General features: G+C 36.7%; 1 protein-coding gene across 1 annotated transcript in view; it reads right to left on the reverse strand.

The window, feature by feature from the left end:
- CEP128 (centrosomal protein 128) overlaps positions 1-22,092 on the reverse strand; it is a 95,023-nt gene extending 72,931 nt beyond the window's left edge. The window contains exons 1-8 of the mRNA XM_066552710.1: positions 22,057-22,092; positions 20,477-20,634; positions 19,043-19,129; positions 17,487-17,613; positions 16,429-16,550; positions 13,266-13,357; positions 12,499-12,571; positions 5,514-5,630 (exon numbers count right to left, since the gene is read on the reverse strand). Of these exons, the coding sequence (XP_066408807.1) occupies positions 5,514-5,630; positions 12,499-12,571; positions 13,266-13,357; positions 16,429-16,550; positions 17,487-17,613; positions 19,043-19,129; positions 20,477-20,620 (762 nt within the window). The 5' untranslated portion in view covers positions 20,621-20,634; positions 22,057-22,092. The remainder of the gene's footprint in view (positions 1-5,513; positions 5,631-12,498; positions 12,572-13,265; positions 13,358-16,428; positions 16,551-17,486; positions 17,614-19,042; positions 19,130-20,476; positions 20,635-22,056) is intronic.
- Between the last annotated feature and the right edge of the window lie 5,503 nt (positions 22,093-27,595).

A 27,595-nucleotide genomic window follows, 5' to 3' on the forward strand; every position in this document is an offset into this window, starting at 1 on the left:
AGATAATAGAAGACTGTAACACATTTAAGGTACTTTCCTAAGTATTCAGTAGAGATTTAAATCTATCATTTCAGTCAACTATAAAACTCAACACTGCACACATTTTACTCAAAAAGGCTCCTGAGAGAAGTCCCAAAAAGCAACATGAACAAAAGTCTAAGATCATCTCTTCAGCTAATACTGTTTCGCACTACCCACATTCATTGGGTTTTTGCTTTGGTTCGCGTTTTTTTCTTTGTTTATTTTTAATGACCAGAAGTATCAGTTTAGAACAGCCTACTTGGAATATATGATGTCTATTAACTGCAGTCAACCATCAGTTTTACTAGCAAAATTAGAAGCTTTGCTATAGACAGTCAAATTTAGGTCAACTTTATTTTTAATAATTAACATAGTACCAAACGCACGCATTCTCATGCACAAATTTGGCTAGAGAGGTCAGAATCATAAAGAAAATATTACAGCTGGGCTGGAGTCAGGAATACTAGTAAAATTTTCAAAGATTATTCCTGCTAAAAGCAAAAAAATATCTCTGCATCAGTAGCACATCCTAATTCCCAGAAGAAACCATGGAAATAAATATGCCATTTCAACTTCATTGACTGATATTCAGGCTATTAAATAGGAATCATTTCAAACAGAAATGCATCCTTTACTATACTGATACTATAAATATAACCCTCCATTTTATTTTCTGCATATTGTAAAAATAGCCCATAGCCATTTCATTTTAAGGAAAATAACAGCTCATATATAGAGATATAGATAGATACCCCAGAGTCAAAATACTGCAAAAAAGAAGTAATGTTACAGTAAATGAAACATACTACATGTGCACTGCTTGGACTGTGAAACATGTATTGTACCAGTAGATGCCAGGTAAGCAGTTAATCAAAATGTCACAGGGCAATGGAAACATCTGGTCACGCACAGCCAGACAAATGTCAGCTGTTACTGACAATTCAGAAATCGTACAGGTAAAAGTTAATTCTGTGTTTTGCCTCCTTTCTGTACTCTTTTTTAAATAATTCTCTCTTGCTGTTTTGGGCCACACTCATTTTTTCTCCACTAAAGATCACTATACAGGCTTTCTCTTGGGAAGGGTAAAAGAAAAAAACCAAACAATACAAGTAAAGATTCAACTGATTCTTTGATTTCATTTGCTGTCCCCAAAAAAGGGGTTGAGGAAGTCAAATGTAAAAATGGGAACTAGGAAAAGGATGCTAAGGACAGCAGTTCAAGCACAGACTCCTCCCTGAAGGCTTGCAAACAGCAGGCAGACACTGCCCAGAGAAGCTGAAGTACCAACGAATGGGAACAAACCTACAGTCAGCAGGATCCTCCTACCAAGATCCTCCTCTGAAAGCATTCGTGTCCAGGTTGGTCTGGAAGAGGCTCATGAGGCTGATGAGGCCTTGGAGGAGGCAGAATATAGGAGGCCACAGGAGACAGAGAACTTCCATGTACAGAGGTCTTCACAGCATGGCTTTGGGAAGGACCAGCTACAAGTTCCACTGCCTGCTAGGTGGTCAGACTTAGATGAACTTTTGATTTGACCAAAGAGGGCTATTCTTATAGGTCTTTATAAAGAGCTCACTAGCATAAGACAGCATTAGGATACAAATGTAACTGGTATACCCCAACTGAGCATACCTCTTCTATATACACAGAATATCTATTGAACCCCAAAACTTCAAAATTATAACTTACTGCTTCATAGATTATTTTTTCTTATACATGAAGGAAGCTATGGGGATGATTGTGAAACCACTCAAGTTCTCAATCTTTCCAACATATGATAACCTTTCAAGAGCAAATCATAACTTTTACAGCAACTTAAGCCTACTAACTTTTCTTAGGGTTTGGGTTTTGGTCTCAGTTTGGTTTTGCTATATTGTTTTTTCTTTTTAAATAAAACCAGGCTTTTTGAAAGCTGTGTACAGACCACAAACTGAAACTTGCTCTTTGAAAGTGAGACTGATCATTGAGTGTTTCATACTATCACAAACATACAAACAGAACAGCCTCAAGCTATAATTTAAAGCAAGGCAAAAACGTACCACATCCTAATCTGAATGAAAATACTTTCCCTAACTTGCTACATTAGTGATTAGCATGACTCCAAGAATGCTACCTAAACATAACAGCCAGGCAGTTAAAAAGAGACTACCTAGCTATTTCAGTGACAGATATGTATGAGACTTGCTCCTGTTCCAAGCAAGAGTCAGATTCAAACTACAATCAAAACAGAAACCATTGGCCACAGGTGGCATAAGCACAGAGCCAAAGAGCAGGTATCAACAATGCACTAAAATATCCAGGTGGCTCAGAGCACAGATTAAGTTTATGTTAGTCTAAAAAAATCAGTGATAAAGATATGCAAAAAACAATGTTCAATAGGACTTTTGACCATCAGTTTACCTCACTCTCTGTCCACCAGCTTCTTGCAGTTTTACAGTATTTGCAGTGGGAGGCAAACAGAGTCTAAGTGTACAGTTGCACTAGGAGAAAGTTAAAAAATGCTTCCTGGCCTACCCAAGTTGCTAGCTTAAGACATAACTGAAGTCACTGCCTTACCACAGTCAGTGGATTCAAAAGGTTCTACAATGATGATTCTGTTTACCTAAAGCATGCCAAGCATGAATACATGGACACATTTCACCGAAGTCCAAGAAGCCAAGCGGAGAATTTTGTAAAGCCATCCAGGACACTCAATGCACAGAAAAGAATGCAAAGAAAAGGTTTTTAAGAATGATACTTGATCTTTTTTTAGAAAATAGATGTAAAAATGCAAACAAAAGTAAGATGTGATGGTGTTTTTATATTAAAAAAAAAGAAGCACTGAAGAATCTCAATACAGTTTTCATTTACACAACAAATGCAGTTGTAACAGCAATTCACGTATACAGGTCAATACCCCTGGCAAGAAAAGAATATTTGTTCTTCTTTCTAATCAGAAAAATGCTTATATCAGGAATATAGAAAAAATAAAGATATACGATTTGCATGAATTTGTTTGCTAATTGCTATTTTCTAATTTGCAGTAATTGCTGATTAAATGTACCAATACACACTAAGGTAAAAGAGACATAAAATGTGCAGAAAATAGGTTTTCTACAACTACACACAGCACAGACAGGTTAAAGATTCAAAACAAAAATACAAATTTCAAACTTAAAGATAAAACATTTTATACATCAAGCTTTCTTAATGGCCAGTATACATGTATACATCTTCCTGGTTCATAATCAGTCTATGATTATAGTAATATGTAATACTACAATGCAAATAAGAATTTTGCACATTATACAAAAAACTGAGAGAAAAGACAGACAAAGGCCAAAAAGACAGAGAAAGACCAAAATAAATGTATCATGTTGTGTTAGATCCTGTAAATATATAATTTAATAATAATTGCAGTTTAGGAAGGTGATTCTCTTAAGACGGTAAAACACTGACAAGTAGTGGTCAGTTACAGGCACTGCACTTCACTGAAAAAAATAGCATTTAATTCTCACAAATGTCACACAATGTCTTAATTAGAGCAACTACTGATCACATGAAAAAGTAAAATTCTATTTCATTTGAAATCTGTAATAGGCAAACAAATGAAAAAATTATATCACTCAACAGCCACAAATGCTTTAAGTAGTATTTCTCTGTAAATCATTCAGGCCATATTAACAACAGGATTTCAAAACTCAGTCCAAACACTACACTCCTTTCCAGTTATGTTACTTGGGAAGCATCTTGGAGAAATTAATGTAAACAAAGTAGACTTCAACAGAACATTATGTCTGTGCAATGATTACTGCAAGACTGAGGCCACTGTCAGAGTTTAGAGTCTATCTAACTCACTATTCGAATTACAAAGGATGAGAAACAGAGTAACACAATAACAAGCTCAAAATTATTGAGAAACATGTTTCATCCAAATAATTGTAGCAAAATATTTATTTACTTTATTCTTACTAGACTATGCAAAAGTACACAAAGCAGTTCAAGTACATTTTTTCTAAAATACAGCAACTTAAACTGTATTTTAAAAAGGAGCTCCTCAGGAAAAATAACTTGCAAAAGTGAAGTAGAATTTACAGAAGAAACTAATAAACCATCTTAATTCACAGCTGGACATCTTAGGGGAATAGAAGGTCCAGAATGTACTTAGTATTTCTTTTTGCATGAAATTCAAATGATGAGCTACCAAGAATAAAAGGCACCCAGCCTGGAGGGCTCATGATCACTTAGACTATGATCATTCATATAATCTATGGAAGATCATATGAAAATTCTTTGAACTACATTTGAACCCATTCACTTGAGTTCAAGTTTTCTTTCTAAGGAAACTATGGCAGCGTCAATGTATCTTTAGAGAATATAAGACATCATCCCTTTAAAAGGATAAAATAACAATGTTCCATTCTCCAGATAACACTATCCAATCACACCAATGCATTAGGCATCCCTTCCCCAGCCTGAAGACACAACTGAAGAATCTAGAAGATGACATAGGCATATTAAAGAGCGATGAAAACTGAAATTTAGTACTCTAGTTCTTTTCACCCAGTAGGGCACGAAGTGGAAAGAAAATGAAACAATAAGTCTTTCTGAAATACTGGCAGAAGGATTCCAAGCCTTTTGATAAATGTTACCTTTTATCTATATTTTAAAAAAAAAAGCATATCGTCTTCTAAAATATGACAGTCATGAACAGTCTCTAGCTTTACATGAAATATGTAGCATGAGCAAGGTTCCTCAGTATCGCTGCACAGTATCAAGCCTTCCAAAAAGCTATGTTGCAAACACTAAGAGTAAAAAACAAGGAATTGCATATTTCTTCTCAATTATAGTATCCTATTGCACAGATAGAGATAACATTGCAAATCTTAAGTGGAGTGAAATAAAAAGTCACACTATGTTAAGACACAGATTTTTCCAAACAGAAGTAAAATCAAAAAAATAAGTATTTTTCATATGTTTTCTAAAACAAGAAAGAAAAAAGCTAATAGCTATCTCAAATTTTTACTTATATTCTAAACATTTCTATTTGTCTCCTAAACAGTATTTTTTATTTCATCAGGTATTGTTGAATAAAACTGAAAGCAGTGAAAAGTTGTCTGGCCACTACAGCGCTTTAGATTGCTTGTTGAACTAAATTAAAGTGTTCATTTGCATGAGCAAGCAAAGTTTACCTTTTAGAAAATAAAACCTTTTGATTGAAAAAACCCAGCTAATGACTTGCATTTGTTTGCTTAGGTTTTCAGGAAGGGCATAGGGGGGTAGGCTGTTAGAAGATTTGTGGCAGTTACCAAAAAGGTCTAAATATTGTCAAGACAATTTAATGAAGGACAGAGACTGTTCTTAGTATTATCTGATCAAAACAATATGAGCTGGACTGAGTTAAAACATGTGCCCAAGATATGAGTACTTCTGCCAATTTGACAGGTACAGGTTTACAAATGCAACACATTCCTAACTAAATCCTAAATTCAAGGGAAGCTTTCATTTCATACCTCCTGTAATTGAAGAGACACATGGCCCAGCTGGTCCTGGCGCCTTTCTACAAGCTGTCTTTCAGCACGCATTTCTTCTTCTATCTCCTGAAGTCTCCTCTCTACTCGTTCTGATACCTTCAAAAGGAAAAAACTCATGCTGTAGAAAATTAGTGTGCCTTTTAATATTTCTGAAAATATCAAGGGCAAAAATGTAAGCAGATTATGGGGCAAAATGAAAAAGAGAACATCATTTGTATTTTATTAAAGGAGATTTAGAATGGTAGAGAAAATAACTAGTTATAGCAGTCAGTACTCCAGAAGTACTCAGGCAGGGAACCAAACTGTTATCTTGCTGGCTATTCTCTGTTATGTGTACGCATATTTATCTCTACAGTGGTGGCTCTACTCAAGGGTTGAATATCTCATTATCAAGGTTAGAGCAGCCTAATGTGAAGCTGCAATACAGAAGTCTTAGCTTCTCTGTCACAAGCCTGATTAACCTCTGGAAGTACAGAGGTTTCTGTTTTTCTGCAAAACAGACCAATGTTTGCCTCTTTCATGATCCAAAATCTGTGAGTAGAAAGTAGTAAACAAGAACTAAATACATGAAAATGAGTGTAAAAACACAAAATAATTACATCACTTTATGCTTTTTTCCCAGTATTTTGTGAATCCATGTAGAAACTAATACAAACAACAACAGGTGTTTATTAAAGCAACTTGGATTATGAACATAAAAACTCAACCAGACTAGAACACCTAGTGAATTGCAGACGTGAATTACTTCACTTTTGCAATTCAAGCTGCTAGCAGACAGCACCCTCTTGAGGCAGCAAATTAAATTTGTTTTGTTAAAGATTAGTAAGAAAAACATTTATGTATCATTTCCTCCCTACTGTAAAACTAATTATTTTAAAACACTAGAAAGCAATATATCCATTACCAAATTATAATTAGACAGAAAGAGAAATAAATAAAAAGAGGAAAAAATAAAACACCATTCAACTATTAGCTTTTGATGTATGTAGAGGTGAAAAGTTTTCATCTTTCTCTGTTAAGCACACTTCTACTAGCACTAGGCATATGCACGCATAGAAAATTTTGCCACAAGCAACACAACTTATGTAGTAACAGAAACACAATCAAGGCTACACTTATAATCTGGGCTTCACAAGGCTTAATGAACAAAACACTTTCTTTACAACAGAATACATCTCTCAGAAAACACTTCTTGTTTGTGCAGCCAGATGAACAGTCAGCTTACAGTCTGGAATATTGCATTTTTTTTTCCTAAAATCATCAGGAGATGCCAGGTACTGCATCAAACCACACTTTTTCATGAAGCTATGAAAGCTCTGCAGCTGTAATCCAGAAAAATTGCTTACTAAAACCTAATGTATAAAAAAAGAAAAAGACCACATCACAATGTTTGCTTTGACAAGCATTGCTTAGCATTACTTCAGAATTCATAAAATACTCCACCTAACAGAAACAATGATACTATGTAGTAGGAACAGAAAATAACAGTCATTAAACTTGTTACAGCTTTGCTGAAACCAAGGAAATAAGCTGTCATCTTTTTCCCCATACATATCTAACATAAAGAAATTAAACAGCAATGTTTTAACATTTTTTGAAAAAGTTTTGACTATGTGCTTCTGAAGACAGAAGCTTTCTCAGCTCCTCATGCACCTTTTTCAATGAAGCACTTTTTTAATAGCTTTAGTGCTATTAAGCACTGATTTAGAGCAATAATTATAGTGCACTATTAAGAAAAAAAACATACAATTTTGACTTGACAGAAGATTCAAAAGTAACATCACCCCCAAAGATGACATTGCAAAGGAGGGTTCAGTAACTTTTTCACTGTCATGGGTGTAGCATGCACAGCAGATAACATGACAGAGGGCAGCAGTAGACAGGCTTTAGATTCCTGCGAAGTTCGGATTTCATTACAAATTATCACTCACTCAGAACAACTAAGAAAGTAACTTTATGAGGTGATTTGCCTTGCCTCTGACTTCCTTCAACTCACTCCAGGATACAATTGTTGCATTATTTCTAACAAGGTACTAGAAAAGATGGATTATATATCATATTTGTCATGGAAATTTCAGCTACAGACATAATCCTCTTTAACGAAAAAAAAAATTTAAAACCCCACAACCAACACAAACCACAAAACATTTTGATGCTACTTATAACTCCTATTTGTTTCCCATACTTTGTATATTGGTATGGTATTGGTAACACCTTTGCACTTCAGCAAGGCTTTAATGTGCCACGAGAATTATGTTCCATGTTTTTGTAGCCTCTCTGACTTTCCTAAGATTGTCACAGAGCCTGTGGCATACAACAGTAGGGATTAAAAAAAAATGAGAAACAGTAATTTATTAAGTAGTACTTGCAGAGTAAACTTAAAAACATACTTGTCTTCCTTTGGCCCAAATGACCCTAACTCAGAACAACACCTCTACCATGAAACGATGTATCTTGACCTCTAAATGTTATCAAAAATCTTAGTGCTTAGTGTAGAGAAGTGCTTTACCAAAGGACAGTACAAAGATTATAGAGGCTCTACACAATGACATGAAATACTAGCACTGAATTACTGCATTCAGAACATATTAGAATGGGATTTCAAGCATGCACTTTTAGCAGCAGACTATCTGAATAATAATGATGATACTAGAGCTGTGTCTCCACTACAGCGTTCAGGTAGCTTAATCTGCTTTCATATATTTTGCTGCTATCAAAAAGCTCCTCCCCTCCCCCACAATTAAACACAAAGAACAGAATGTCCTTGGAAAAACTAGGGTGACATTTAAGTCATGCAGTTAAATATAATCTCATGGAAGATGCTGGATGCTTACTGTACAAAAAGCACCATCCTACTTATTGAATTTCTGACCTGTTTTTCAGCTTTCCACTGTTATTTCTAGTGCAAAAGTCCTGCTAATAGAAATCTATTTCAACAGATTTTTGCTGCTGTTCTTGCTACGACCCATTTTATCATCAATGCATGCTTGAAACAGGAGTATTAAAATCACAAAAGACCAAACTTTTTTCAGAGATACAACTTTAAATATTGTTAAACTTTTCCTTCATGAAATATTGTTAAACTTTTCCCTAATGGCAAATGATAATATATGTTTCTTTTAAAAGTCACCAGTGCAGCACCAAAATTCCTTATTCCAGATCTTCTGAGGAACAGTTCATTATCTGAGGAGCCAATCCTGGCTCTCTGAGCTATCATAACCACAGTAACTCCATGTAAGACCCATTTCACTTGACATTGTTGTCTTCTTCCAGAGACAGTCTACCATCATTTTATAACAGCACCATCTCAATCAAGCATCTACTTAATTTTAACTAAACTGTGCTCTGATGAAGTTGCTTTTTATGTATAAAGATCAGCATCTTGTGCTATTTGAGATGTGCATCTATCCAAGCAATGGCAAGAAAATATCCAAGAGAGCTATCTTATATAACCATAAAGTATGTAAATGTTCTTTCAATTGCTTATATGCCTGTCTAGCAATCATCCAAACCCTTTTCAAGAACAAAGGAATCTCACAAAATGTCTAGGTAAAAAAGAGATTCTGATACAGAGTCGCAGAACCAGAAAGGCTTTTTAGCAAAACTGCACATAAATTCTCAAGTACAAGGCCATGAAGAGTGCTTGACTTGAAACAGGCATCCAACTATGCCTGAGTCACCACCTTCAATGTCATCTGTTTTTTATATTGGCATGGAAAAGCTCTCTATAGACATAAAATATTGTGCTTTGATTGTGATGTATGAATCCTAAAGTACTCAAATGCAGCATCGAAAAGGCTCTAAGAATCATAAACCCTTATAAAAATAAATCCTGAACTAGTGACTCAGAAGAACTGTAGTGACTTAGACCTTTATCATCACACATCTACATACAGGCAATTTTCAAACAGGACCAAATATACCAAACTGTAAGAATTTAGATATATGTCTCTAAAAAATAAAGGACTTAAGGACACTGAACTGAAAAGAATGTTTCTACCATGAGCTCATCCTGTGAAATTATCAAGATTTCAAGTTGACAATTTATTGCCAAGAATCATACAGCAGAATATAAATACAAGGATGGCAATGCTTGAGGTGATAAACACTCCCAAGCCTAAAGGCATTAAGGATAAAAGTTCCCAAACAACTTTGCACAAGGAAGTTTTGAGAAAAAAGGTATTTTGTCTTACCCAACTCACTTTCACCAATGACAACCAATTCTGAATTAAGCAATCTCATTAGAAAAATTCCTAAATGCATACACATGCTAAAGGATGTCAAATATGTACAATAACAGACCCTAGTTTCTACATGCACTATAATCTCATGCATGCTTTGCTATGCATACCATGAGAGTTATTTTTATTTTCAATATCCATACTAAATTCCCCTTTTTTGCATTTACCTCATCTCACTGATTCTGCCAGCCTCATCAGGTAATAGGAGATCAGTAGGCTTTGAACAAGGGCAAGGGATCCACACCTAGGATTGGAGAGCCCTGGCAAAGCAGCAGTGCACAATGTTGCTACCAGTAGGCTTTTTAAGCGGTGGGGAATTGGCTGGACACAATAGTGCATTAAGTCAGAATTTTTTGGCCCGAAAAGTAACACACTGAAAAGACTCTGAAGAAACTGAACAACCTCCCAAGTTAAAATTAGGGATGAAAAATTAGATTTAAAACCCAAACAAATAAACACCCTACAACAACAAACAAAAAAACCCAAGACAAAACACATCAACCAAAACACATATACACAAAATAACCAAAAAACCCCAACAAACCACATCACCAAAAAAGTGGCAGCTCCTCACATAATATATAATCTATTTTGAGAACCCCTTGCTATAAGACAAGATCATAAAGATATGCAAATTATAATAAACACTGGACAAGTCTCAAAAAAGAAATCCACAGAGGTATTATTTCTCAGTACAGAAAGCAGACAGATCACATCCAGACGAAGAAGCTCCTACCTCACAGGTGATTAGACTTGTATTATACAAAATTATCGTTAGATGACTGTCATATTGTACAGTAAACTTCCACTTTTTGGGCATTTATCATACATGTCTAGATCCTTCCTAATGACCTGTTTCTTCTGCAAACTGAACCACAGCTATTCTTCTATCTTTTTGAAGTCTTTGAATTAGTGGCCTTTTTTATTTTTCCCCTTTTTCTTTTTTCCCCCCCTCCTCTTTCCAGTCTTCTTTCCATCTGGCTTTATGATGTTCTTCATAAAATCAGTAATCATCAATGAGCAGAATATTCCAGGTGAATTCTTACTAGTCCTACACATAAAAATCATCCCATTGCAGCTTACTGCAGCATTTGTGTATTCACTAAAAGAATATCAGTAAATATTTCAGTTTTCATAGCTTTATTGCATTATAATGTTCCCTCCCAATTAAGAGACTTACTCTTCTGATATTGCCCTTACCATTAACATTCTACAGAAGACTTCCTTGTTATACCTCACCTCTCTCATTTTTTACTTCTCTCAGGTGAAAAGTTGTAACTTTCAATTTCATATCTTGAAACCCTACTTGTTGTATTGCACTGAGTAGTGTAGGAGGTCAAAGAGCTAGTTATTTCTTTCATTAATGAACAGACAGGGGATGCCTCCATTCCAGAGGATTGAGGAACATTTGTTTCTCTCATGCAATGGCACTGAACAGTTGTAATGTAGCCAGCTGTAGCAGCTATTTTCTTGAGAACCACCTTGGTTAAAACTGAGTTTGCTAATTCCTGGTACATGGAAGAGAAAAAAGTAAGTATACTGAGAAGTCTGCTACAAGAAAAACACAGCATTTTCCAAGTATCAAGAATTCTTTATTAGATAAACTTACTTTATCCTACCAGGCTACTAGGAGAAATCAAAATTAACATTCTAACAAAGACAATCCCACGATATTTTTCTACAAAGGCTGTCAAGGCAAGTCTTCTTTCCCTGATGGACCCTATCAAGACCATAACTGGTACAGACAGTGTCTCTTGAATCAATCTCCAAATTAATCTAGAAACTTGAATTTACACAAGGATTATTAAGTCTGCTGGTACCAACAAGCGGTCCATGCCAACAATATTGTTATCAGTGACAAACACATCACTACAGCCCTTGGCATTTAGTACCAATTCATGCAATTTTAGAGCAAGATGAATTACTTACAGGAAAATATGCACGTATAACACCTGCTCTGAAAAGTCAGCTTTGCTACTAGTATCACAGTAAATGCTTACATAAAGCATACACTCAAGTCTTATGCATCAAGAGCTACCTACAGGATTCTCACCTACTAATTATTGGGGTGATTCTCAACTTCTCTTGTTCCTACAGCAATATGCTGTTTGATTTCGATCTCAATAGCAGTTCTCTCTCAGATTTAAGTAATATAGAGTGCAGTTAATCTGCTTCCAGCAGATACAGGAGGCAAAAAAGACTGTCATGGCTGTCCTGCCTCCTTTGCTACATTTTGTCAGGAAGCCTTTAGAAAAGAGTACAGCCCAAAGAGACTCCTTTCATTTTGCTACACAGATGATAAGGACTGAAAAGAACAGGGAAGGAGGGATGGAGGAAGAAGAAACAATAGTATTTATCATCCTAACATGGGAAAGCTTGTATGTTTCCAAAGGTACCTTCAACAATTATAAGCATTCAAACCAATGTTCAAAGTTAAAAAGCACCTTTCTCCAAGGCTGTGAATTTTGAAACAGAAAAATTCACAATACACGCACCCGTAAAACACTTGTACTTAAAACAAGCACTGAAAGATAAAACTTGTCTTGCTGATTTCATTATCAAAGGGTAACATTTCAACAACCTATAGCAGCCCAAATAAGATCATGTTCAGATATACATATCAGTATGCCATACCAATTACCAACAGATACTTTAAACTAGAAGCCCACATCTTGTTTAGAATACCAGATTTAAATAATCCTTTTCATGTTAGTCACACTCACCGTTTCTTGTCTTTGGGACTCAGTGAGCTTTTCAGACAATTCTTCTAGAGTCTTTCTTAATTCAGCATCAGTCCTTTGCAGAAAAATGTAAATAAGACAATATTCTACAGTGCAGAAGCTAAGTAGTACCCATGATAATTTTAAGCAGCAACAACCCCCCCAAAAATTTTTTGCTACCTCAATTTGTTCTACAGCCTATTCATAATACTTTATAGCATAATGAGAAACAAGCCTCAAGTGGAAAATTCATGATAAAAAGCATTCCCATTTCTCAAGTGAAGAAACAGAGCATCTAAGTATCAGCCAGGTATCAGGTCAACAAGTAAAAAATTATGGACACATCTACACAGTCCTTTTGAACTAGGAATTAACAGTCTAACTCCTGTTATTGCTGTTGAACAAAGCACCACATGCTGAGGAAGTATATACGTTATGGCCTGCAAGAGAGCTTGCCCTGAAGGGACTCAGTAACAAGAACAAACTACAAGCAAAGCTATAATAAAAGAAATTCCCTAGACCTTGTCATTTTTGTGCATATATTTGAAAAAGCTGAAGAAAGGCCCATATATTATACAAATTGGAATCAGTAGGTGTTATTAACATTTATAAATACTGCAGAAGATGACATAAAACAAGCAATTCATAATCCCGCTTTCATCTACATGTTGCACAACCACTCATTCTCCCCAGAATTATTTTCTGAAATAAAAGAGTTTAAGATTTTTTTTCCACACTGTTCTCCCCATGGAGTTTTATTCTGTTTGTACCGATTTCTTCTTGAAAGCTCGCGACTGATGTCATCTCCCAGGCGAACTTGTTCACTGCTGAGATCCCGAAGAGACTGGTGGAAAGAATGCAGCTGTAAATGCAAGCACACTAATTATTCCAAGGCTTAGGAACCCATTTTTCTGTGATATTCCAAAAATACATATCTACATGTATACACGCTTTTTTAAAATAAAGCAGATAAAAATAATCTAAAAAATAATAAAACTCCATGAACTGTAGTTGAGCCTGGATGACTGGATGAAGCTAATGCACTTCTATTTCAATTCACCCTTCACAATACTTGCTCACTGTAGTTTAACTTTCAGTACTTTATTTGCTAAACCAAGTTTCCTAACTACGTTTTTTTTCTGTGGTTCAGAGCTTAGACACTATACCACCTCTTCAACTTAATGCAAAGCAAATTGAAATATCTGAACAAATAATGTTCAGGAGAGACATATTTCATGTTAATAGATACTAGTATTGGTAAAACAAAGTTCTGCCCAGCTAGATATGCTACTATAAATAGATTACATAGGAACTTGAAATGAAACAAGTAGAACAGTATAATGTATTCAGGAACTACCAAGAATAGGTATTTTACCTTGCCCAAGACTTTACATACTCTTTTTTCAGACCTTGGAAAAAAAAAAAAAAACAAAAAACAAAACCACACATCTACTTTCTTAAAAGTACTTTCTGAAAAAGGATTTTTTTTTCTGAAAAACCTCCCATTTTCCCCATTCAGCAGGCTCCTAATTTATTATCAAAGTTTTAGGGAGCAAATAAAAAAATGAATAGGTCATTCATTCTTCTTGGGACAAAAGTGACAGTTAATCCATCCTAATGCAACCTATTGCTGTCAATAATTCCATGGCCAGGATTATAGTTATGAAAAACCCTAATTTATAATATTCCTTTGTTCTGTGTCCTAGATTTAAACCTGGATCTTCCACAACCAAGCTGACTGCATTCAACATTCAGACATAGACACTACTACCTCCCCTGTGTGATTAACCATAAATTCCCACCTGACCTGAGAGACTTTGAAATAACATGTTGTATTTTCAAAATGTATGTGCTAAGGAGGAGAGGGACTTAAATGTGTTAAAAGACCATTTGGCTGAAAAATTACTTCAGCCAGAAAAAGTCAGAATGAGAATAAAGAGACAGTAGCTGCAGAAAAAAGAAAAAGCCACAACTTTACTTAAGCAGTACAGCTTTATCTCTGGTGTAACTTCCACCTATTATCATGATCAATGGCTACTTCTAGTTCATCATTCCTCAAAGCACTATACTCTTCTTACAAAATAGTTAATAAAAATGAAAAGGCCACATTCACCCACTGAAAAGCAAGAATAAGGAATAAACCAGCAATTATCCTCAAAACCAGAAAAAAATGCTATTTGCCTACATAGTTACTTAATATGAAGAACTCTGTATGCATTGCAGGAACTCCCTTGAATAAAATTTCCAGTGTTATTTATAGAATATCTAGAAATAATCTAAAATAGTCCTAAGGATTTTGGATGGTTGGGAGGAATGATTTCCATATAATTTTATTTCCTTCCAAGGATTATTTTCTACACTTACCTTGGGAGAGGAAGGAATGGGGGGAGAACTAAATTGAAAAGACAATGAAACAGGGTTAAATAAAAGTCTAAAATTTCTATCGTTTCCCAAAAAGTCAGCTGAGAAAAGTTGTTGCAGTTAAGTTTAAACTTATATGGAAGCTGAGACTGATTTAATAAAGTCAATATGAATACCTTACAATCAGCTTCTTTAATATTAATCTACACAGATTCACTCAAGCAAGTCTAGCCACCCTGTCTGAAGAAACAAAAACAGGTAGTGAAATCTCCTCTCTACCTGTAGGATAACAGAAATACTATAATCTTATCCATTAAGGTAATTAATTTACTTTTTCTGAAGTCTGCAAGCAGATACAGGTTAAGGGATATGAAAATTACCTGTGACACACACATCTTCTCCTCCCATCATCTCCCTGAAATACAGGCTCAAATTATCCCACTCACAGGTCAGACCAAGAACTAAGAACTACCTGGTTCAAAATCAAGTCAAGCTACACTGAACTAAAAGCAAAAGCACTAAGACCCTATACCATTAACTAAAGCAGAATCATCCCCTTCACAGCCTCACTGAACTTCAGCACAAAGGTGAATGTTAACTGGCTGGAAGGGACCTCTGAAGGTCATCCCAGTCAAGCCCCCTGCTGTGGATACTGACAACCTCGTCAGAGAGAGAAAATCCCAAGAATTGTTCTGGGGAGTTTTGAGAAGACTGAGAGAAAGAATTAAAACAATCTTGCAGCTGGTGTTTTGAACAGTTGTTTTCCCATAAGATGTTTACCAAAGGGTGTATCCTTAATTAGCCAATCATGTGAGGTGTGTTGATTAAAGGAGCAATCAGGTCCACCTGTGTCTGAACAGTGTATAAAAAGGAATGGGTTCCTAATAAAATTATTAGCCTCCTGAAGAGATCTAGAGTGTGTCACTCATTCATCCATTCCTGATTCAATTGTGACACCCTGCCAAGGGAGGGTCACCTAGAAAAGGTGACACAGGAACTTGTCAGGTGGGTTCTGACAGGGAAGACTCCATAACCTCCCTGGGCAGCCTGTGCCAGTGTTCTGCCATACTCACTGTAAAGCTCTTCCTTACACTGAGGTAGAATTCTTGTGTTTTAGTTTATGGCCATTGCTCCCTGTCCTGTGACTGGGCACCACTGAACAGTCTGGCACCCTCCTCTTGACACCCATGTTAGAGACATTAATATGCATTACTGAGATCCCCTCTCAGTCCTCTCCAGACTAAACAGGCTATTCAGAGATTATTTTTCTTTGTCATTAGACAGCCTAAAAAGTAGGGAGATTATTTTCATATTTTACTTTTGATATCACTACCATCTGCACCTTTTTCTCTATAATGATTTGCATGAAACTTCATGAGAGCTACAAGAGGTGACTGCCGAATGAAAAAAGCAGGTAACATTGAAAGCACAAATTATAAGTGAGGCATTCTTAGCTGCATCTTCAGAATCACCTCATTTAATGTAAAAGCAAAGAGTCTTTGAGACTCTTGGACTCTCAAAGAGCAAACATACTGCCTGTTTGGAACAGCAGCTCCCATGAGTGCTCTGTACCTGCTCCACATTGTCTGCCTCACTGACAAACTGAACACTTGCAGATCGAGACCTTCGGTGTTTATTGCCCTGTGAGACTCCGTAATCCCTGAGAGGAGAAGTGGGCAGGAAGTGGTGGTTGCCTGCAGGAGATATGATACAAAAAAAAAAAAAAAGCAGGAAAACAAAATTTTGTATGGGAAATTTTTCATTTTGCTTCACAAAAAAGGTTTATTTCTTCTTGACAATATCCTTCTAGGTCACCTTACAGACATAACAGCTACTGAATTACATATCATGCATATGACTCTTAGCTCCTCCCAGGATTCTTCTTCACTTTAAACATATCTTACCCATGACATACAGGTATTCCAGAAAGAGGAATTCTTTCTCCAAGGAGTAGTTTTTCCTCAAATTTTATCTGCCCAACCAACCACTTTTTCCTCCACATGAATCTATCAGAGCTTCAAACTACCATATTTCACAGCTTTTACATAGGAATTAAATGTTTAGAGCTTTTTACTAAAATACATTAAATACTACCTCTCAAAGGAATACTCCTCCCAAACATACCTCTTCCCAAGCTATAATGAATTTTGTGAGACATACAAGGAAAAAAACCTACTCTTTTGTGTGTCATAAATAATTTCTGGTTTTTTATTTTCCACTGTTTCCAAACATCCATAATCTCATGCATTTAAAATGTAAATTCCCTTTTTTCTGTGAAGCAAGCTTCAGAAGCTGCAATACCTTTTGGATTTAGTTTTAACTTGTATGTACCTACAAGTCATGCAGTGGAAAATTAATTTCCTCAGCTGAAAGAATCAACATTTCATTTAGATCTCCTGGGATATCAGCAGAAAATACTAACAGAAACACAAAGCTGGAAAAATTTACCACATAAACAACTGCATACCTTAATGCAGGTTTCCCAAATTTCTAAACTCAGTTTCTTTGAAGTAATCAATGACAAATTTACATAAGACCACCTCTACACATTTTTCTTGATTTCCTCTTTGCATAACACAGCTATATGACATAACTCAAACTTGAGTATTCAAGCCCTTTAAGTATTTTACCTGATGTTCCTTCTCCATCCAGGTCACTGGGATATAAGCTTGAGAGAGATGCACTTCTCATTCCAGAGCTTCGTGTTAGTCGCTGGCTCCTCAATTGACCTATAGATTGCTCCAGTGTTTCTTTTAACTGTAGAAAAGTAATAATTTATTGAAATATGAACACAGACTTGTTTTATAAAAAGCATGGAAAATATTATTTATTTAAAAGTCATTAAGAGAATAAAAGCTATTTTTAAGCCAAGTACAGCTATGAATTAATAACAGCTTTTCTTCAATATCTCATATATCACATTCCTGTAATTATAGCAAAACATGCTTCCAACACTGGCAGCTTCAAATATCAAGTTTCTTAAAACAGTGGTGCACCACATGGTGCACCACCATGAAAACTTAAAAGTTTATCTCCTACAGCCAAAATAAGACCTATTTGCCAGCAATGCTCATTAACAGTTCTGCAAAATTCATAAAATAACTTCCAAGAAATTATTTTTTACTGGAATTCTTCCACCAGCCCTACCTGGAATGAATTTTACAAGGCTATCAAATTTCCCTAAGCAGCTTTACAGAAACCTCTATTTTTAGAAGTTTTACTTCCAGGAAAAGGAAGCCATTCCCAATTTAGGAGTACAGAACTAGCTATATTCAAAAATTAGTTCTTCATTTTTCAAACTTACATCTCGTTTTTCTTACAATTGCATTTGTTAACTTTGGTTCTTAGCCACTTGCCTTGTTACACCTTCATTTGACAATCCACAAAATATCAGTTTCTAAAGGTTCTCCTTTTTCTAAGAGAAGCTTGTATACAATGGTTAAATTGATGCTTTACTCCTGCAGAATTATAGGGTGTTGGATCTCTTTCTCTGAAGAAAACAAGCTCTCTTCTCTACACATTTGCTTCTTCACTCTCTCTAACGTCACATGTAAAATATTCATTTCATATGTATCTGTTTTAAGGCAGCACCTGCTGCAGCTTGTTTGTAACCAAATTGTAAACCTCTCTTGCCCTAGCAGCACTAATTTGTTTCGTTTTCTCTAAGACACCTGTTTTCAAGTTTGTAGAAGTTTGAGTTTTGAGTTTCTAAAATGAGAAGACTAATTTTAGAATTTTCATCCTTTCTGCAATTTAGAGCAAGCTGGTCAACAGATCCAGAACTGTTGGTGAGTGACAGGAAAAAAAGCTACACCAGTATGATCACAATCTCATTCCCTGCTGTAATTCAGCTTTTATCTTACCACTTCTTCCTGCAAAAGAAACCTGTTCCCTAATATTCTAGTTCAGCTACACATCTTGTACTTTGCATAGTACTATAACATAATCTACTGGGTGTTTATAAACCAGAGAAGTAAGGAGCCTACAAAACCTGTCAGAATTTCATTACACAACATATTACTATATTATGATTTAGCTTGCTCAAATAAATATTAAAAGATTCTGTTCACAGCTACTTAACTCCTTATACTGTCCATTGATACCAAGTTTTTTTTACCAATACCAAGCTATGAATTCTAGTAATGGAAAAGACCAAAAAAGTAAAGATAAATTGAAAGTTGCTCACAGTTGTTATTGCTTTGGTTTGTTCCTTGTTGTATTCTCTGTATTGTCCTAGCAAATGGTCAACGTGTCTTAGATTTCTGTTGGTATCCTTAAATAAAAAAGTTTTAGATAAAAAGTCAAAACAGAAACCTCCTCTAATTAAACATTACTGTTGTCTTTATTCTTATTGATTTCCAAGATTTAATTGAAACACAAATGCTTTCTAAAGGGTCTAAGCATTCAAAATCCTATTCAAGTAATCAGAATCTGAAGGGATGGCTAAAGGGAGGAAAGTGAAGAAGAAAAAAAAACAACCAAATTCTGTAATTTCAGTACAACAATAAGGCCTCACCATCAAATAAAAAGTTTTTTTAAGTTTCAGCCATTCTCTAGAAAAAACTTTTTAATCCAACAATCTTAACATTACCTGCTTGTAGAACAGAATAGTTAATCTGAGAAATAACAAGTTTTTGAAGGTGAACACACTAGGTAAGGTCACTGCATGAGTATTTTCTGGCTAGATAAACACCTGGATCAGATGGAAAATCTGCTGAAAAGCAGTCCACAAAAAGCAAGTAGTTTAAAATCAGAATTTCAGAAGAGCAGCTAGAAAGAGGTTTGACAGAAGCAGAATACCAAAGAATCCCTTTTAAAAAGCAGCCAGACTGTATTCTTCTTATTATATTATTTCCTAGATTGATGTTTATTTTCCAGATAAGAAGTTCTGAATTTTAAATTTACCATTCTATATTGATTTTTCTCTTCTCATATATTAAAAGGAAAACAAAATTGCTAGCCAAACAATAAGTAATAAAACATACACCCACCCACTCCAGGTATTCAGAACTGTCAACTAAAGAAGAATGGGAATAAATTCTCCAACACTAATGGTGTCAGGATAGCTAAATGTCTCCTCACATTTGCAAAACAGATATTCCCTCTGCACTCTCCACTTTTTCTTGCTCTCTTACAAGTTTAGAAATAATGCTTCTCACAGTGCTTTTTCACATCTAGAAAACATTTGAAATGTAAGCTGTCTCCCGAAGGAATTGACCACTTACATATTTATCAGAAATCTGGAAATTTTACACAGGACAAAGACAACCAAGACAAGTCTGAAACTTTCTGCTAGAACATTTCATGCCTTTTGTGAGAATCTAACAAAGCTGATTTGCCCTTACTCATTTTGCTAACTTTATAAATAGTATTCCCCAACACATCATTGTTTCTAACATTCTATTACTGTCTGAAACAGCAGCTGTATAAAAGTGCAACAAGCCACACACTTTCAGCTCAAAAGCAGTATGAATTATTTTCCAAACCATCTTTGGTTTGCACAGAAAGCAATGTTTCCCATCTGTACAGTACACTCCACAACTTTAGAAATGAAAATTTGACCCGGTGATACAGAAATGCAGGCACTACAAATACTTTAAAGCTGTATTTTGTAAACAACCTGCAAAGTGCTTGCTAAAGTATGGATCTTCTCTGTAACTTCTTCAGCACCATAGTTCTGAGCTCTGCTGTGGGATGCTCTCAAAGGCCGCCTTCCAACCCGACCCGTAAATAAGTTGTCTGAATCACTGGATGAATCTGCCATCAGTGTCTTGAAGCCTAGGCAGGAAGACCAGAAAAATTAATGTGTGTTAATCCCTGTCTGTAACTGAACAGTCTTGCACAATATTCCCAAAGTAACTTTATAAACTCAGATGACATTTGCCTTTCTGGTTTGGGTCAGCAGGAGGTACTTTTGAAGCAGATCTTCCAACTGCTCCTCAGTTATTACCTTTGTCCACACTATGAAGCAGGGTCAAGATGCAGAAGGCAGAGCCTCTTAGGAGCAAATTAAATCAAAATATGCAATCTCACTGTTTCCAAATGTTCAGTACCCATGATCAAATCACAGCCCAAAGCAAATTATTCTCCCCAAACACAGAGTGGATACATCAATGTTTTATCAATCTTCCTGGTCTGTTATCTCACACTACTCACTAAGCTGTCTTCAGAATGGGGATTGCTGAATCTCAAGGACAGCAAGATAGAGGGAAAATAGGTCAACAATCATCAGATGGGTGAAATTATTAAAAACTACAGACAGCTGTGCCTAGTATAGTAAAATCACATAGTAACTGATTAAAATAACAACCCTCAAAAGGTAGGTTAGATCAAATTTTTTTCTTAAATTACACACTGCAGCAGTTTGCCTTAAGGTCATGGAATGACTTGGTGAAAGAAGAAATAGACTAGAAAACTCTTAAACCCTTGTAATCAACAAAAAAAGTCACAGTAAAGATGACATTCTTCTAGCCATGAGAGCTGAAATTTCCAAAAGAAACCATGGATGGATTCAAATCTTATATTATATTTTATATGGAGGCAACTTGATGTTTTTCCAAGTCTTTAATTTTCAAAAGGTTGCAAATTTGTGCCCCCCCAGACTTGGATAAAAACCTTTCAAACATGAAAGAACAGCAAATCAACGTGCTCAGTCTGTGCTCAAGTATATCAGTATTCCTTCTTTTACTGAACTGGTGAATTTACCTCATCTTGCCTCTTCTTACCTCACCTCACTAAAGCACATTTTTACCAACAGTATCAGAATTCATTACTCCAGTGCCTCACTCTAGTCAGCTGCAATGAAGTCTTAATGAGACTGAACAAGAATAAACACTAAACACTGGGAAACAGAAATTATGGGATATTTTCAAAGACAAAGAAAAATAAATAAAACACTGGCATAAATAATAACATGGAATAATATTGGCTTTACTGTAATTTGGTTAAAAAAAAATCAACAAAACCCAATAAAGAAGTAGACCCAACCATAAAAGCCCCAACTACTGAAAAGAAAAGACTGGAGGAAAAAAGGGAAATAAAGATTTACAGCAGGAAAGATTAATGGCTTTATTTTCAGCTGTCCAAAAATAGGCCCATTAAGATATATACTAGCCAAAGCACAGAAGAAAGTTCAGTAATCAAAGTAAAAATAAAAGAAAGCACAGGATAAGGAGTACATTTTGTCTGAAGAAAACTTACTATTTATGGTTAAGCATTCCTCTTTGTTCTCATGAGCAACCTAAAAGGAACCACAAGTACTTTTAAGGTGAAGAAGTTATTTCACATAAGGCAATATCCTCATTTTTAAAGGAACTGCGCAAGTTTCATTTTAGATTTAAAAAATCACAAAGAAGTAGAAATTTGTAGAAATGTTCCATATGCACATCTGCCTATCAATTGAAACAAACAAACAAAAAGCTAATCACTTTTTCCAAAAAGCTACACTAATTTCAGCACATATGACCTACTTGACAGTAAGAGTCATTTGGTTCTTACTGGTTTTTAGTTCTACCCAAGCAGATCATAATCTTTGCTGAACTGATGAAAAGCATCAATACTCGGTATTTTCCTTTCCTGTTGGAAGCAGAGCATTTCAGCTTCACTGAGGACTTTTTAAAAAGTCTGCCAGGTAAGAAGTAGAGCTGACAAGCTCAACATCAAGCTCTTCAGCTCAAGTAAACAAAAGATAAAAACAGCATACTCAACCTGATTATTCCTCAAGTGTTTTATTTGTTCAGCTCCACACAGACTAATCTATCACTAGGTAACTAACTTAGTCTTAAAGGAATGGTTGAACCCTTATAGCTAAGACTGAGCACGACGAAAAAAAAAAATATAATCATTTCAGAAAGGAACAACATGAACCTGAAAGGCCCTTTCCTTCAGTGTTTATATTTGAGTCTAGAAGATAGAAAGGTGATCCCATATGGTGATATTTCACCATCGTGCCTTCAGGGATCAGTACCCCATTTTATTATCAATTTGTCACACCGTGCTCCCAGCACTCTTCAGCAGCACAACACAGAAAACGGTTCCTTCGCACTGTAATAAGCAAGTAATGCCCTCGGGGGAATCCTCCCGCAGGGAACTTCACTAACACCCGACTCCAACTCTGAGTCTCCTGGTTCTCTGGCCCAGGCAGGAGCCCAGAACGGCGCCGGGCACGCCGCCGGCCGGGCCTCCGGAGCGCCCCGAGGCGCCCCGCGCCTCCCGCCGCCGCTGCCATCTGCGCCCGCCCGCGGCGCTCCAAGCCGGACAGCCACCTCCCGCACACCGCCATGGCCGCGGCCCTTCCCGCATCCCCAGCCCGCACCGCACAGCGCTCCGCGGCGAGACCGCCCCATCCCCGAGCACCTTCCGCCCGCCTCACCTCGCCGCTATGGCAACTTGAACTAGCCGCCCTGCCGCCAGCTGCCGGGGCCGCGGGCCGGGCGCCGGGCCCCCCGCAGCGCTCCATGGGACACCGAGTCCACAAGCCGCTGGCCCGCCATGGAAAACGCAGAGTGTGGGACTTCAACTCCCGAGAGGCCTTGCGGCGGCAGCGCGGCGAGGGCCGGACAGGTCCCGCCTTGCTGGGAGGCCGCTGGGCCTGCGGAGAGCGCTGGTGGGAGGTTCCGCAAGTGACCTGGTGTTTATGAACGTTGTTTTGTGAAAGGCTGAGTTTTTACAAAATACATATTGGCGTTTACAAACGTGTCAGCTAAATGACTGTGAAAAGTAGAAACAAAAGCTGTTGCACTGGTAAAGTCGGCGAGTCTGTTCCGCTCCCGAGCAGACGGCTGATAGGCTGCGTGGGGAAAGGCATTGAGCTACCGAGAGCAGCTGTTCCTTACAAGGAGGCATCTCCCTTCCTGGTTCTTGGCTTCTTCCTGTTTCCTTAAGCCACGCATTTCCCTGCTCCCAAATGTTGTATCCATTACCCTTGTGTGCAGTAAAAACGACCAGTTATTACACACCGCTGCTCTGACTGGCCTTGAAGAGAGAAAAGGGATAAAGAGTGTTGTGACCGATTACAGGGAATGTCTCCTGGGCCTCTGAAACTTGGGCAGAGCTTGCAATAGGCCAACAGTCACTGGAATATTTGATCACCTATAGGTGAGCACTCCAGCCAAAGATAAATGCACTGCCCTGGTAGTCCATTTGGCCCAGCATGCTGTGTTCATCAGTGACAGCAGGATATTGAGAGAGAGCACATGAACCTGGCTACATACTATGGTCTAACCCTCTGTAGTTTCTTCTGGCATCTACGTTTGTCACATCAGAGCTCATTTGTAAGAAGGCTGTTTCCTTTGGTGTCTGTTTACAGGCCTGTAGACCCTCAGTTTGTATAGTCCTGTGTGCCTTCCCGACCTCCCAGCAATGGTTTCTGGAAGCTTACTTCTGAGTGTGTAAAAAGTACTTTATTACTACTCTATGGTTTTGCATAATTTAAGGGCCTTTGCTGAAGACTGTGCTAAAGGCAGATTGAAAATCTAAATAAACTGTATCTAGAATTCTGTTGACAGCTTCAGAAGGTTTTCAAAACATATAAGGAACATCTGTCCTTCAAAAAAGCTGTTCTGATTCTGCCTTCAAAGAGCATGCATACACAATCATTTTATTCTTCCTAGTAGTTTATACTGATGTACCCACTACAGTTGTCACAGTCATATTTTCGGAATTGTCTTTTTGAAGCTAAACAGTATTGTGATTTGTTTGTTTGTTTGTTTGTTTACTTTTGTCATAAGGATGTTAAATATGTGCATAAGATTGCTACAATACATCTTCAGTTTGGAATGAGGCTGATGAGAAATTATTTAACTGTGTAAAACAAACCACTATAATAGACATAATTATTAAGAAGTTGTTTAACTTTATATGAAAAGAACCCTTTTATTTGATTAGATTAATTTGAAAACATATATCCCAGCATTCTTTTATCTGAAGTGCTGTGTTAGACAGTAACATGACAGTGCTTACATTTAGAGAGGCCAGCATGGTCTTTCTACTTCAGGTTAGTGCTGCTTGATTAATGCTGTTGTGCCCCTTGACTAATACAAATATATAATACCAATACAGATCTTGGCTAAAACCTTAAAAAGAAAAAAAGAAAGATTATTCTGAGGCATTACATTACTGCATATATATAAATAAATGTGTATTAAGTCTGAGGACACATACCTTAAGGGTAGAAAATCCAGAAGGACTGTAACTTTTTTTAAGCTTAAATTCAATTTTTTTGAAATTTTGTATTTGTCACCAAGGATACCATTTCATGCTATGCTACTTGTCCTCCATGACAAGTCATTATTCGCGTAGCTTTCAGGAAATTGTTTCGCTATTTCTTTCACAAGGCTATCAAAAAAAAAAAGACAACACAAAATAAATAACTGTCCTACAGATTCATCTTTCATGGCACTCAGAAAATGAGTTCTTTTATGAACAGCTATCATAAATGCATAAAAGAGGAGAAGCACCATGTGGTAGATGAATTGTCACCTAAGTCAGTGAGCTTGAAAGCCATTTCTTATTTATGATTGTTGTAATAAACAGTCAAACTCTTCTCTTAAACATGCTGGTCTCCTTATTAAAGGAAGTATGTGCCATGACCCAAGTCAAAGAAAAGTGCAAGATCTGTCTGAAGTCTGAATTATGAGGGCAAATTCATTTTTGCTAGAGGTTATTTCTAAGCCTGGATGCCCATGCAAGAGAGGCAGACAGAGCAGAATGAAATCAAAGATAGCTAGAAAGCTGACATTAGATGAAGAGGCAGGGAATGTAAGCCTGAGGGAAAAAAATATACAAAGAGAGACATAAGTTCAAAAGTCCATATGCACCCATGGCTGCTGAGGTAACTACTGACATGATAAGGGACACCAAGATAATTAATTTCTCCATTGAGGAAAAGCTGAGAAAGCTGGGCTGTCTAGCCTGGGGAAGAGGAGGCTTGGAGAGTCTCCTCATTGTGTGTAAATACTTGAAGGGAGAGTGTCCAGTGATGGGGCAAGAGGCAATGGGCACAAACGGAACAGGACTTTGTGTCATCATCAGGAAACTCTTTTCAGTTTTGAGGGTGACCAAACACTGGCACAGGGTGCCTGAAGAAGCTGTGGATCTTCATCCTTGGAATAATCAAAAGCCGTCTGAGCACAGTTCTGGGCAACCAGATCTGGGTGTTCCTGCTTGATCAGGGGCTTGGGCAGATGGCTTCCAGGGTCCCTTCCCATCTCAATGATTCTGTGACTCAGTGATTCAATAACTCTTTCTGTAGTCAAATATACTGCCTGAAAACAGCTCTCATCATTCTTACCTAAACTAATTGCTTAAGGCCAAGACATAGTTTCATCTTGCTCTTCTCTCTGAGCACTCTTAGAATTGACAGCCTCAGTACCTCCTCTTTATCCTGCAGCCTACTGGGTATGTCAATTTTCACAGTTTTTCATGGATTTTTCTTACAGTAAGGAAAAGCACAAGAGTTCCTCCATATCCCATGGCCATAAAACTCCAAAACTACCTTGAAATAAAGACAATTTTTTTATACAAACATGAAGCTTCAAGAACCTAGAATAAAATTATTTCATATAGCTGTTCAAACACTTGATAAATGACGCTGTGGCAAAGCAGTGTGTCTAATGTATTTTTTTCTGAGAGGCCAGAAATTATTTGCAATACTGAAATAGAAACAGGTAGGAATTGGCATATCTTCCAAGCATCTAGTATGGCAAAACACGTGGATTAGTCAGAAGAAAAAACCCACCTAGTCCTTTAATCTACTCTTTACTGATTTTTTTTTTCTCAGTTTAAACATTTCCTCATGCAGATGTTCCTAGATGTGGCTGTTGATACCTGGTGATCCATGTGGAACACTAATTAGACTTAATTGCTTCTTTGTTAGAACATGTTCTGGTTTATCTGATTTGTGTATAAACCATATAAGCAGTGAAAGGATAAGTGAGAAACCACATCAAATCTGGCAGAGATAATAATGTTATTTTTTTCAGAAAGCACCACAAAAATTATGGAATTTTGAGCCTTTCAGTGCTTGAGATCATATGTACTAAATAAGAAACTGTGGCTGTCGCTAGAGGGAGTGCCTGTAACAGTGGAAAAAATGCCTGCCAAGCCTTACTGTGTTTAAATTAATAGGAACATGCAGGGGTCTCTGAAAAAGAGCCAGGAAAAAAAATCTGCAATATACAGTGATTTAAAAGTGACTTTCTTTCCTATATGTTTATTTGAATCAGAGCACAAGACATTCTAATTAATAGTAAGTAATAAAAATTACTTAATTTCTCTAGCCTTAGGGCATACAGGATTTTGCATGCGTGTTCTTAGGATTATATTTATAATTGTGGATGTACACTTGTTGGTGATACTTTTAATACATTAACTGGTTTTAGTATATAAAAGAGACACATTTATTAATATTCTACAGGGTTGAAAAGTTGCCAGTCTAAGCTGCTAGATGCCATCATTTTTCAAAAATGATGTGATCAAAACTATTGATTTTTGTTCTTTTTTACAGCTTAAAACAGTTGCAGTCTTAACTAAGCTAAGCAACTGTGTTCTATCATTCCTTCAGTATAGGTCATGTTTCTAAACCTACTATATTCCTTACTATCCTGTCAATAATCCTGTTTGTCTACTTCTTGATGATAAAGTATTCCAGACAATGCTATAAATGCAAAATGAAATTGAATAATTGCAAAATATTTCCATATTTGTGCCATGCAGGGTGTGTCTTATTGCATGTAGCTAC

The sequence above is a fragment of the Molothrus aeneus genome, chromosome 6, assembly GCF_037042795.1.
Source record: "Molothrus aeneus isolate 106 chromosome 6, BPBGC_Maene_1.0, whole genome shotgun sequence".
NCBI lineage: Eukaryota > Metazoa > Chordata > Aves > Passeriformes > Icteridae > Molothrus > Molothrus aeneus.